The 13,237-nt window shown below is 62.7% G+C and overlaps 1 protein-coding gene across 1 annotated transcript; it reads left to right on the top strand.

The window, feature by feature from the left end:
• The first annotated feature begins 8,315 nt into the window (after positions 1-8,315).
• On the top strand, positions 8,316-12,997 carry LOC120324111 (epiplakin-like). The gene is made up of 3 exons (XM_039385647.1): positions 8,316-8,401; positions 8,683-12,278; positions 12,342-12,997. Exons 2-3 carry the CDS (start codon positions 8,727-8,729, stop codon positions 12,846-12,848), a joined length of 4,059 nt encoding a protein of 1,352 aa, XP_039241581.1. The 5' UTR covers positions 8,316-8,401; positions 8,683-8,726; the 3' UTR covers positions 12,849-12,997.
• Positions 12,998-13,237: the final 240 nt, after the last annotated feature.

Raw genomic sequence — 13,237 nt, 5'->3', positions numbered from 1 at the left:
GTTTGAAAACCCAACCAGGGGCTGCTGCCCCCGTCACCAACCCGTGACCGTGCTCAGGGTGCAGGAGGCCCAGCGCCAGCTCGGGTGGCACATCCCGTGCCATCCAGAGGGAGAAGGTGGAATGGGCAAACCCCTGGGCCCATCCCGTGCCATCCAGAGGGAGAAGGTGGAATGGGCAAACCCCTGGGCACATCCCGTGCCATCCAGAGGGAGAAGGTGGAATGGGCAAACCCCTGGGCCCATCCCGTGCCATCCAGAGGGAGAAGGTGGAATGGGTAAACCCCTGGGCACATCCCGTGCCATCCAGAGGGAGAAGGTGGAATGGGCAAACCCCTGGGCACATCCCGTGCCATCCAGAGGGAGAAGGTGGAATGGGCAAACCCCTGGGCACATCCCGTGCCATCCAGAGGGAGAAGGTGGAATGGGCAAACCCCTGGGCGTTGCTCGGCAGGGACAGCGGATCCCAAGCTCCCGTGGGTCTTTCACCAGCGCACTTTGAGCCCACGGCGTGGGCAGCACTGTGGGGATCCGTGTTGTTGCCGTGGAATTTAAGTGCTGAAAAAATCTCCAGAGCAGTTAATTAGGGGTGAGATAAGAAAGGGTTTATTTTGCCAAGGCTGAGATGTTACAAGGCGCCCGCCCCCTGTGCCCGAGAGGTGACATTTTTATAATACCATCCACCCAATCCCAGATGTGTCCACCCTGTGGCCTTTACTCTGGACCGCCCCGGGTCCACCCCCTTAAAATGAGTCTGGGGGCTTTTCGGGCCCCCCCATTCATCCCACCTTCATCTTCATCAGAGCACAAAGGGTACACAGTCACCCAGTTTTTGAGCGTGTTCTGTGGTTTAGGCCCTGATGTGCTGTTCTGCCAACAGTCTGGGCCTTGCCTTGACAAAAGACTAAACATTTCTACTGGGTTCAGGAGTAGGATTGATATAGGGAGCATAGAACGGGGTAAGAGGATTAAGGAAGGTGTCAACAAGGGTGCTAGAGAGAAAGGGAAAAGGGAGGGAGTGAGGGATGCTGCTTTTAGAGTCTACTTCCACTACTTATAAAACTTACAAGTATTAGAAAAATAAAAACCATTAGGGGCTTAAGGCATCAGTGTCACCCACCCACCGGGGATCTGGAGCGGCTCGGCTGGGACTGCCTGCATGGTCTGCTCTCCAGGATGTCTCCAGGGCTCGGTGAAGACCGGGAGCAGCCTAAGGAACAGCTTCCCCAAGGGATGGACAGCTGCCGGTTCCTCCTGACGCTGCCCTGCTTCCAGAGGTGCGGGATTAACCCCTCTGTTCCCGCCGGGAGGAGCCCGGTCGGTTCTGCACCGCAGAGGGGACGATGCGGGAGAGGCACGAGGGGAGGCACCGGCGCTTCCCAACCATCCGGCTCCGTTCGAGGCTCCCGGTGCCCGTCAGGGAGGTGGGGCTGCTCCGAGCCCGGCACGTCCCCAGGAGGTGCCGCTCCGGCCCATTCCCTGCGGGAGATGGTTGTGGCAGCCCGGGAATGGCAGGTCCGTGCGCCGGGGGCGGCTTTGTGGGCACATCCCAAACCTGCAAGTGGCCAGCGGAGCCACGCCCCGGGCTCCGGAGTGTCCTGGGGATCCCTCCAGGGCCGTAACGGGACCAGGGCTCCGGAGTGTCCTGGGGATTCCTCCAGGGCCGTAACGGGACCGGGGCTCCGGAGTGTCCTGGGGATTCCTCCGGGGCCGTAACGGGACCAGGGCTCCGGAGTGTCCTGGGGATTCCTCCAGGGCCGTAACGGGACCGGGGCTCGGGAGTGTCCTGGGGATCCCTTCAGGGCTGTAACGGGACCGGGGCTCAGGAGTGTCCTGGGGATTCCTCCAGGGCCGTTAACGGGGACGGGGCTCCGGATGTCCTGGTGCTTTCCTCCGGGCCTGTTTAAGGGACCAGGGCTCCGGAGTTTCTGGGGATTCCTCCAGGGCCGTAACGGGGGGAACCGGGGCTACGGGAGTGTCCTGGGATTTCCTCCAGGACCGTAAACGGGACCGGGGCTACGGAGTTTCTTGGGATTCCTTCCAGTGCCGTAACGGGCCCGGGGCTCCGGGGAGTGTCCTGGGGATTCCTCCAGGGCCGTAACGGGACCGGGGCTCCGGAGTGTCCCGGGGATTCCTCCAGGGCCGTAACGGGACCGGGGCTCCGGGGAGCGTCCCGGGGATTCCTCCAGGGCCGTAACGGGACCGGGGCTCCGGGAGTGTCCTGGGGATTCCTCCAGGGCCGTAACGGGACCGGGGCTCCGGCACCGCGGGAGGTGTCGGGTGTGGGGAGACAAATCACAGCCTGTGCGTCAGATGCGAAGTAACCTCCGGGGGCAGCCGCCAACTCCCGGCGCTTCAGAGGCGTCCAAACGAGCTGTGCCAGCTCCGGGGAGCGCTCTGGTGTCTCTGGCACACCTCGGAGGAGGGCCCTGTGTGGCCGTGGCCGTGTCCGAGGAGCGGGGAGGGGACCAACGTGGAGCGACTCGCTGCTGCTCTGCTCGTCAGGCCGCGACTGTGAGCGGGCTCTGGGCTGGGGGGGCACAGACAGGTGGGTCCCTCCTGCCCGGAGAGGCCAGGTGAGCCCTGCACCCCCGCACTGGCTCCTGCCAAGGATGCAACCCGGGGGGAAGAGCTGCTGCAGCCCAGCTGGAACAGCTGAACCGACGGGAAATCACAGAATCATCCTGGAATGGTTTGGGATGGAGGGATCTTAAAGTTCATCCAGTCCTACCCCTGCCATGAGCAGGGACACCTTCCACTGGACCAGGTTGCTCCAAGCCCCGTCCAACCTGACCTGGGACACTTCCAGGGGTGGGGCAGCCACAGCTTCTCTGGGCATCCTGTACCGGGACCTCACCCCCCCACAAGGAAGAATTTCTCCCCAATATCCCATCTAAACCCCTCCTTTTTCAGTTTAAAAACACCCCCCCTGTCCTGTCACTCTGGCCACGACAAGAGAAATGCGATTGCCAAGTGCAGCATCAGACAGGCCGAGAACAGACCCCAGGCGGGGCTTCAGAGGAGGGAGCAAAGACACCGGGAGCAGGTCCCGTGCCCGCATCCCGAGGGCCGGGGACCTCCCGCCCAGGTGTGTTCCCCGGAGCCAAACCCCCGCCGTGAGTCAGAGGGAAAAGCTCCGGGTGTGCGGATCAGCAGGTCTGGCGAGCGCCCACGCCGGCAGGAATGTGCTCCTGGAGCAGCACGGGACAGCCGGGAGGGCAGGGCCGGGGCAGGGACCCCTCCTGCACACGGGACACGAGTCACAGACGGGGACACGAGTCACACACGGGGACACGAGTGACACACGGGGACATGAGTGACACACGGGGACAGGAGTCACACACGGGACACAAGTCACACACGGGGACACGAGTGACACACAGGACACGAGTGACACACGGGACACGGATCACACACGGGAACACGAGTCACACACGGGGACACGGGTCACACACGGGACACGAGTGACACACGGGGACACGAGTGACACACGGGGACACGAGTCACACACAGGACACGAGTCACACACGGGGACACGAGTCACACACGGGACACGAGTGACACACAGGACACGAGTGACACACAGGACACGAGTCACACACGGGGACACGGTCACACACGGGACACGAGTGACACACGGGGACACGAGTCACACACAGGACACGAGTCACACACGGGGACACGAGTCACACATGGGGACACGAGTGACACACGGGGACACGAGTCACACACGGGGACACGAGTCACACACAGGACACGAGTCACACATGGGGACACGAGTCACACATGGGGACACGAGTGACACACAGGACAGGAGTCACACACGGGGGCATGGGTCACACACAGGACACAAGTCACGCACACTCACACGGGGCCGGGGCCATGGCAGGATACAGTCACACAGCCCAGCTGGGGCAGCTGCACGTGCTGCCTCGGTCACACCTGGCACACACACTGACACACGTGTGTCCGGGCTCAGAAAGAGTCACCTACACACATTGACACACGTGTGTCTGGGCTCACACAGTCACACACACATTGACACACGTGTGTCTGGGCTCACACAGTCACACACACATTGACACACATGTGTCTGGGCTCACACAGTCACACACACAGTGACACACATGTGTCTGGGCTCACACAGTCACACACACACTGACACACGTGTCTGGGCTCACACAGTCACACACACACTGTCACATGTGTGTCTGGGCTCAGAAAGAGTCACCTACACACATTGACACACGTGTGTCTGGGATCACACAGTCACACACACTCACACAGTCACACACACACACTCACACCAGAGCCACACACCAAGGCACGGACACACGTGCAGGTGGATGGGAGCACACACACCCTCACCAATGTCCCCCTGCACACGCGTGGCCAACACCTGTCCCCTGCTGTGGGCCCAGGCACAACCAGACACGGCCACAGCGAGGGGCAGGCTCGGTCTCTGTCCCAGCCCACAGGGACAGTGGCAGGAGAGGGGTTGCAGCTCCCCAGCCGGCCAAGGGGGTCAGGCGGGGCAAAGGCAGAGCTGACAAGCCCAGATGTGACAAGCCAGGTCCGTGGAGACCCCCGTGACAGGCGGGACACGGGGCTGTCCGTGGGTGGCTGTGCTGTCACGAGAAGGTGGTGGCAGAGTCCGGAAGCCTCGCAGCGGGATGTGTCCCACGTCTCCCACCGGGGCTGCTCCCCGTGCCCCAGCCCTGCCACCCCACGGGGTCCAGGTGTGTATCCCAGGTGTGTATTCCAGGTGTGATCCCGCGTGTCAGCACAGGGCAGGGCCTCCTTGGATCCCCAGGGGCGGGGAAGGGAAGGATTTAAATTGGGTACCTGCCTCGGCTGCTCGTCCTGGCTGGGAGGCGGCAGGAAGAGGAGGAGGAGGAGGAGGAGGAGGAGGAGGACCAGAGCCTGACGGGGATCCACCGCTCTGGATACGTGTCCGGCAGGTAGGACAGAGCCCACCCGGGGGTCCCCAGGGCCAGCACAGCCCTGGTCCTGCAGGGCACCCTCCGTGCAGCTGCCAGGGACCCGCAGGGGATGTGGGGACCTCACCTGTGCCCCGTGCCCCAGCGTGGGGAGCTGAGACCCCGGGACTGGTGAGCGGGGGGGCTCCAGGCAGGACTCAGGGCTTTTCTGGGAGGGGACAAAGCGACCGAGTGGCACCAGAGCTGGCTGGAGCTGCTGCTCCCTGCGACCAACTTTGTGTCCCCGACGCTTCAGCTGAGCTGGGATGAGGGAGGGGAACAGCCAGAGCTGTGGGACCCGCCTGAGCCCGCGGGCACCCGGGGCCCGAGCCTGGGCCGGTGGGACTGAGCTGGGAGATGGCACGGGAGGCTGCGGAGGGCACAGGAGGCTGTGGCTGGCACAGTGGGGCTCACTGGGATCCCTGGGCTGGAGGCTGTGGCTGGCACAGTGGGGCTGAGCTGGGAGCTGGCACAGGAGGCTGTGGATGGCACAGCAGGGCTTGGTGAGATCCCAGAGCTGGAGGCTGTGGATGGGGCAATGGGGCTTGGCTGGGAGCCTGGCGAGGAGGCTGCGAGCAAGCACTGGGCTGGGGGAACTGGTGTGATGTCCCTCCCCAGGCAGGGCTGGGGACCCCCGTGGGGCCGCCCCCACTCTCTCCAGCTGGAAAATCGCTTCCAGTGGGGTGTCTCGGGCTGGGCTGCGACAGCTCAAAGGCCCAGCCAGCCCCTGCCCCGGGAGCTGCGTGTGCAGCCCAGCCCCGGCATCAGGAGGCTGATTAGAGACCAGCTAATGACAGGCTGCAGTTGGGAAACGACTTTGCAGTGCTGGGTGTTCACACGACATCCGTGTCCCACAAAGGTGTCGCCGGCTCCAGGGTGTGACACGGCGCTGTCCAGCGCCCGGTGCCACCCCAGCAGGCGGCACAACCAGCCCGTCACCTCCAGGGTGTGACACGGCGTTGTCCAGCGCCTGGTGCCACCCCAGCCCGGCACAACCAGCCCGTCACCTCCTCGGAGTGGGGCAGGGAGGGGAAGGAGCTGCTGCCGGGGGCTGGAGGCACAAAGGTGGGCCAGAGCCGTGGGTGGCAGAAGAACCCGAAGCCACAGGTGGGGTCCCCAAAGAGCAGGGGCTGGGCTGGAGCTGCTGGGACAAAGCTCTCCCCCCCCCCCCGTGCTGCCTCTGCCCCGGCATCAATCCGATATTTAAATGGATCAAAAGCGATGACTCAGGGACTTCCCGACCAGTTGGGAAAACAGCTGGAGACTTAAGCTCTGACCCTGATAATGAGGGAAACGTGTCATTACTGTCAGTCACGGCGGTTTACGGGACATGGGTGTTCCCAGAGAAATGCTTTGGGTTTCCATTCTGCTGTTTTTACAAGACTGTGGCCTCATCGCTGCACAATGTTGGGGAGGCTGAAAGTTTGTTTACAGGGCTTCACGAGGGGACCAGGTGACAGCGCATGAGACATCCCGTGAGTGGGTGGCATCCCTGCCCACGGCACAGGGTGGAACGAGACGAGCTTTAAGGTCCCTTCCCGCCCAAACCATGCTGGGATTCCAGGATGATTCTGTGTTTAGACAGATCCAAAACGTGCCCAGCTCACGGAGCCACAGACAGGACCAGCCCCCCCAGCTTTGCAGGACACGAGGGTGGCAGGGCAGGGTCTGGGAGCTCTGGGGACTCTGCTGATCCCGTGGCTTTAGAACAAGCAGTGACCCAGGAACCCAGAGAGCCACCTCAAGCACAGCTGGAGGGAAGGTCTCTGCTGGCTCGGACCCGCTGCTGCACGTGGGGCTGAGCAGCCACTTGTCCATCCCTGAGACCATTCCCGTGCCCTGTGTCGGGCCAGGCTGGTGTGGGATCGCACAACCAGGAGGATCTCAGCGCACAGCCACGCCTTGGGCTGTGCCTGTCACCCTGCCTGCTGCTGGCCGTGTCCCACCACTGCCACAGGGGACCAGTGCCGGGCCAGCCAGGGCGGAAAATGACTGGCAGCACCAGCCAGCGCCTCTCTGAGCCTGCTGGCATCATGTCAGGGAGCCACGACTGTCTCTTGGCATGACCTGAGCTCCTGAAGTGACCACCAGCAAAATCTGCCAGGGAGGAGCAGGGAGGGGAGGAAGGAGGGGAGGAAGGAGGGAGCAGGGATGTGAGCAGGGATGTGAGCAGGGAGGGAGCAGGGAGGGAGCAGGGAGGGAGCAGGGAGGTGAGCAGGGATGTGAGCAGGGAGGGAGTAGGGAGGGGAGGAAGGAGGGAGCAGGGAGGTGAGCAGGGATGTGAGCAGGGAGGGAGCAGGGAGGGAGCAGGGAGGGAGCAGGGATGTGAGCAGGGAGATGAACAGGGAGGGAGCAGGGATGTGAACAGGGAGGGAGCAGGGATGTGAGCAGGGATGTGAGCAGGGATGTGAGCAGGGAGGTGAGCAGGGATGTGAGCAGGGAGGGAGCAGTATGTTAGCAGAGGCTAGCAGGGAGGAGCACAGGGAGGGAACAGGGATTGAGCAAGGTATTTGATCATGGAGGGAGCAGCGAGGGAGCAGGGAGGGAGCAGGGAGATGAACAGGGAGGGAGCAGGGATGTGAACAGGGAGGGAGCAGGGATGTGAGCAGGGATGTGAGCAGGGATGTGAGCAGGGATGTGAGCAGGGATGTGAGCAGGGAGGGAGCAGGGAGGGAGCAGGGAGGGAACAGGGATGTGAGCAGGGAGGTGAGCAGGGAGGGAGCAGCGAGGGAGCAGGGAGGGAGCAGGGAGATCCATATGGATGGAGCAGTGATTTTAACAGGGAGGGGATGAAGGAGGGAGCAGGGAGGGAGCAGGGATGTGAGCAGGGAGGGAGCAGGGAGATGAATAGGGAGGGAGCAGGGATGTGAACAGGGAGGGAGCAGGGATGTGAGCAGGGAGGTGAACAGGGAGGTGAGCAGGGAGGAAGCGGGGAGATGAATAGGGAGGGAGCAGGGATGTGAGCAGGGAGGGAGCAGGGAGGTGAACAGGGAGGTGAGCAGGGAGGTGAGCAGGGAGGGAGCAGGGAGGGAGCAGGGATGTGAGCAGGGAGGTGAACAGGGAGGTGATCAGGGAGGTGAGCAGGGATGTGAGCAGGGATGTGAGCAGGGAGGTGAACAGGGAGGTGAGCAGGGAGGAAGCGGGGAGATGAATAGGGAGGGAGCAGGGATGTGAGCAGGGAGGGAGCAGGGAGGTGAACAGGGAGGTGAGCAGGGAGGTGAGCAGGGATGTGAGCAGGGAGGGAGCAGGGATGTGAGCAGGGAGGTGAACAGGGAGGTGAGCAGGGAGGTGAGCAGTACTCCTACCTCGTGCTGGCACCCAGTGGCATCAGCCCAAAAGCAAGTGATAGTTGTGTCACCCAGGAAGAGAAGAGGAAGGTGGTTCAGGCCACAGGTCTGAGTCAGTGTCGGGCTCCGGGAGAGCAGGTGGGTCCTGGAGCGAGGCCACGGTGTCCCCGCTGCTGAGAAGACGCTTCTCTGTGTGATGTGTGTCTGTCCCTGACCTGTCACATGCCCTGGGACTGCTCGGCCTGCACCCTGCGATTGCTCTGAGGGAGCAGCACGGCAGCAGAGCCCCAGATCCCACTCCCTGCTTCTCCCTGGGCTCCTGTGACACCCTCCAGGGAGAGGCTCTGTCCACACCCACCGGGAAAACCGCAGAGGGCGCTGGGTCTGAGCGCGGGGTCTGTTCGTTTGTCTCTCCTCAGACACTGAGGGTGCCCCTCGGGAGCAGGAGCGTTCCCCAGACACGATGCACGGGATGAGTGGACGCCCCGGGAACAACGAGGCGGGGAGGAACCTGATTGCAGGTGAACAGAGAGAGATGGGCGGGGGCGGGAACAGCTTCATCGCGGGAGTCTTCCTCCAGGCCAAGAACAAGAAGCTGAGCGTCTACGATGCCATGGTGAGGGGGCTCCTGACCCCGGGCACGGCGCTGGTGCTGCTGGAGGCACAGGCTGCCTCGGGGCTGCTCACGGACCCCGTGAGGAACGAGCAGCTCTCGGTGAGAGCGGCGCTGGCCTCGGGACTCATCGGCCGGGACTTCTACGAGAAGCTGCTGTCGGCAGAGGGAGCCGTGACCGGGTACGCGGAGCCCTACACGGGACGCAGGATCTCGCTGTTCCAGGCCATGCAGAAGGAGTTCATCGTCCGGGAACACGCCATCCGCCTGCTCGGGGCCCAGGTCGCCACCGGCGGCATCATCGACCCCGAGCACGGCCACCGGGTCCCCGTGGAGGTGGCCTGCGAGCGTGGCTACTTGGACCAGGAGACGGGACAGTTCCTCTGCAACCCCGAGAATCAAACCAGGAGCTGCTTCGACCCCAACACCCACGAGAACCTGACCTACGTGCAGCTGCTGCGCCGCTGCGTCCCCGACCCCGACACGGGGCTGCTCATGCTGCAGCTGATGGACAAGGGCTCCGTGCTCTACCAGCTCACCGAGGACGCCCGCAAAGCCCTGCAGGCCGCCCGCACCACCCTCAGCGTGGGGCTCTTCCAGGGCCAGAGCGTCACCCTCTGGGAGCTCCTCTTCTCCCGCTACGTCCCCGAGCTGCAGAGGGAGGAGCTGCTGAGGAAGTACAAGGCGGGCACGGTGACCATCCCGCAGATGACGACCGTCCTCGCCGCCACCGTCACCGGGGCAGAAACGGGAAATGGGGGCCTGAGCTCACCCGCAGCCAGACCCCACAGCGAGGCGAGGGCGGCACCCCCAGCTCAGGACGTGCAATCCCAGGAGCAGCAGCTGAGAAAGTCCTTAAAGTCTGCGACCGTCCACGTCGCTGCCGGGGAGTTCCGGGGCCAAAACGTGTCCTTGCTGGACCTGCTCTTTTCCAAATACGTCCCTCAGGGGAAGCGGCAGGAGCTGCTGGAGCTGTACAGGGCGGGGATTCTGAGCACGGAGCAGGTGGCCACGGTGGTCACCACCATCCTGAACAGGGCAGAAGCCGCGAACGCCGCGCTCGCGGCAAAGGCCAGAAACCCACACAGGGCAGTGGCGAGGGCAGGGGACGATGGAGACGATTGTTCAGCTCAATACACACACCTGGATGACGTCTTGAAGTCCACCACCATCAGTGTGCCAGCTGGGAAGCTGCGGGGGAGGCAGGTCTCCCTGTGGGACCTGCTCTTCTCCGACTGCATCACCGAGGAGAAGAGGCAGGAGCTCCTGGAGCTGTACCACGAGAGGTTATTAACTCTGGAGCAGATGACAACCGTTGTCACCGCCCTCGTTAAGAAAAAAGAATCTACAGGCAGGAAATTCCAAATTAAAGTCAAGGGTTCTGACAAGGACACTGTGACAGGGGCAGGAGAGGAGGGTGACAACCCCCCCAGAGAAGAACCGAGCGAAACAGCTTTGAAAGCCACGGTGGTCGACGTGGAGGTCGGGGAGTTTCGGGGCCACAAGGTCTCCGTGTGGGACCTGCTCCACTCCCAGTATATCCCCGAGGAGAACAGGAAGGAGCTGCTGGAGCTGTACGAGGCAGGGGAGTTGACCCTGGAGCAGGTGAAGAGCGTTGTCACCACCATCGTGACCAAGGCAGAGCAAACGTCACCCGTGGGTGGTCCTGAGGCAGAGCCCACGGGCACAGAGGCAGAGCCCACCCCCCTGCACGGGGACACGACCTGGGAAGAGACCCTGAAGGCCACCCCAGTCGAGGGGTCAGTGGGTGAGCTGCGGGGGAGGCAGGTCTCGCTGTGGGACCTGCTCTTCTCCGACTACATCCCCGAGGAGAAGAGGCAGGAGCTCCTGGAGCTGTACCGTGAGGGGACACTGGCCTTGGAGCAGTTAACGCTTGTTGTCACCACTCTCATCAAGAAAAGAGAATCTACAGGCAGGAAATTCCAAATTAAAGTCAAGGGTTCTGACAAGGACACTGTGACAGGGGCAGGAGAGGAGGGTGACAATTCCCCCAGAGAACCGAGAGAAACAGCTTTGAAAGCCACGGTGGTCGACGTGGAGGTCGGGGAGTTTCGGGGCCACAAGGTCTCCGTGTGGGACCTGCTCCACTCCCAGTATGTCCCCGAGGAGAACAGGAAGGAGCTGCTGGAGCTGTACGAGGCAGGGGAGTTGACCCTGGAGCAGGTGAAGAGCGTTGTCACCACCATCGTGACCAAGGCAGCGGCAGCGAGGGCAGAGCAAACGTCACCCGTGGGTGGTCCTGAGGCAGAGCCCACGGGCACAGAGGCTGAGCCCACGGGCACAGAGGCTGAGCCCACCCCCCTGCATGGGGACACAACCTTGGAGGAGGCCCTGAAGGCCACCCCAGTCGAGGGGTCAGTGGGTGAGCTGCGGGGGAGGCAGGTCTCGCTGTGGGACCTGCTCTTCTCCGACTACATCCCCGAGGAGAAGAGGCAGGAGCTCCTGGAGCTGTACCGTGAGGGGACACTGGCCTTGGAGCAGTTAACGCTTGTTGTCACCACTCTCATCAAGAAAAGAGAATCTACAGGCAGGAAATTCCAAATTAAAGTCAAGGGTTCTGACAAGGACACTGTGACAGGGGCAGGAGAGGAGGGTGACATTCCCCCAGAGAACCGAGAGAAACAGCCTTTGAAAGCCACGGTGTTAGACGTGGCGGTCGGGGAGTTTCGGGGCCAAAACGGTTCTCCGGTGGGACCCTTGCTCCACTCCGTATGTCCCCGAGGAGAACAGGAAGGCGCTGCTGTAGCTTCCGAGGCGGGGAGTGACCCTGGGAGCAGGTTGAAGAGCGTTGTCACCACCATCGTGACCAAGGCAGAGCAAACGTCACCCGTGGGTGGTCCTGAGGCAGAGCCCACGGGCACAGAGGCAGAGCCCACCCCCCTGCACGGGGACACGACCTGGGAAGAGACCCTGAAGGCCACCCCAGTCGAGGGGTCAGTGGGTGAGCTGCGGGGGAGGCAGGTCTCGCTGTGGGACCTGCTCTTCTCCGACTACATCCCCGAGGAGAAGAGGCAGGAGCTCCTGGAGCTGTACCGTGAGGGGACACTGGCCTTGGAGCAGTTAACGCTTGTTGTCACCACTCTCATCAAGAAAAGAGAATCTACAGGCAGGAAATTCCAAATTAAAGTCAAGGGTTCTGACAAGGACACTGTGACAGGGGCAGGAGAGGAGGGTGACAATTCCCCCAGAGAACCGAGAGAAACAGCTTTGAAAGCCACGGTGGTCGACGTGGAGGTCGGGGAGTTTCGGGGCCACAAGGTCTCCGTGTGGGACCTGCTCCACTCCCAGTATGTCCCCGAGGAGAACAGGAAGGAGCTGCTGGAGCTGTACGAGGCAGGGGAGTTGACCCTGGAGCAGGTGAAGAGCGTTGTCACCACCATCGTGACCAAGGCAGCAGCAGCGAGGGCAGAGCAAACGTCACCCGTGGGTGGTCCTGAGGCAGAGCCCACGGGCACAGAGGCTGAGCCCACCCCCCTGCACGGGGACACAACCTTGGAGGAGGCCCTGAAGGCCACCCCAGTCGAGGGGTCAGTGGGTGAGCTGCGGGGGAGGCAGGTCTCGCTGTGGGACCTGCTCTTCTCCGACTACATCCCCGAGGAGAAGAGGCAGGAGCTCCTGGAGCTGTGCCGTGAGGGGACACCCACCATCCAGGACCTGCTCAGCACCAGCGGCAGCCTCGTGCCCCCCGGCCGGGGGAGGCAGCTCGCGGCCCTGCCCCGCCAGACCATGGACCTGCTACGGTCCGAGGGCTCCTACATCACCTTGGGGCCGTGCCAGGAGCGCCGGGTGTCGGTGTGGGAGCTCCTCTCCTCCAAGCAGGTCTCCGAGTACAAGCGCGAGGCCCACCTCGACTCGTACGGCGCCGGGGGGCTGACGGTGAACAGGATCACCATCACCACCACCGTCACCACGGGCCCCCAGCGCCAGCAGGGCCACCAGCGGCACCACTGACACCCGCCCCCGGCACGGGAGGGGGCTCAGCCCCCCGGGCACCCCTGGGACTGTGCCCTCCACGTCCCTCCGTGTGTCAGTGCTGTGACAAACCCCTGTGTGCAGCGGGGTTAAACTCCGGGTTAAACTCCTGCTTAAACTCCGGGTTAAACTCCGGGTTAAACTCCTGGTTAAACTCCGGGTTAAACTCCTGGTTAAACTCCTGGTTAAACTCCGGGTTAAACTCCGGGTTAAACTCCTGCTTAAACTCCGGGTTAAACTCCTGGTTAAACTCCGGGTTAAACTCCGGGTTAAACTCCTGGTTAAACTCCGGGTTAAACTCCTGGTTAAACTCCTGCTTAAACTCCTGGTTAAACACCTGGTTAAACTCCTGGTTAAACTCCTGGTTA

Source organism: Pipra filicauda, unplaced genomic scaffold (genome assembly GCF_003945595.2).
Source record: "Pipra filicauda isolate LSUMZ 115617 unplaced genomic scaffold, ASM394559v2 scaffold1188_size23420_pilon, whole genome shotgun sequence".
Classification (NCBI taxonomy): domain Eukaryota; kingdom Metazoa; phylum Chordata; class Aves; order Passeriformes; family Pipridae; genus Pipra; species Pipra filicauda.
The sequence above is the reverse complement of the archived record's forward strand: the minus strand, read 5'-3'. Positions and strand labels throughout refer to the sequence as shown.

What these genes read in the sequence shown, in the direction of transcription:
- LOC120324111 (XM_039385647.1), top strand. Translation starts at nt 8,727, where the DNA reads ATGCACGGGATGAGTGGACGCCCCGGGAACAACGAGGCGGGGAGGAAC. An exon ending in AGAGCGTTGTCACCACCATC is followed by an intron (nt 12,279 to 12,341) that starts GTGACCAAGGCA and finishes CCTGAGGCAGAG; the next exon opens with CCCACGGGCACAGAGGCTGA.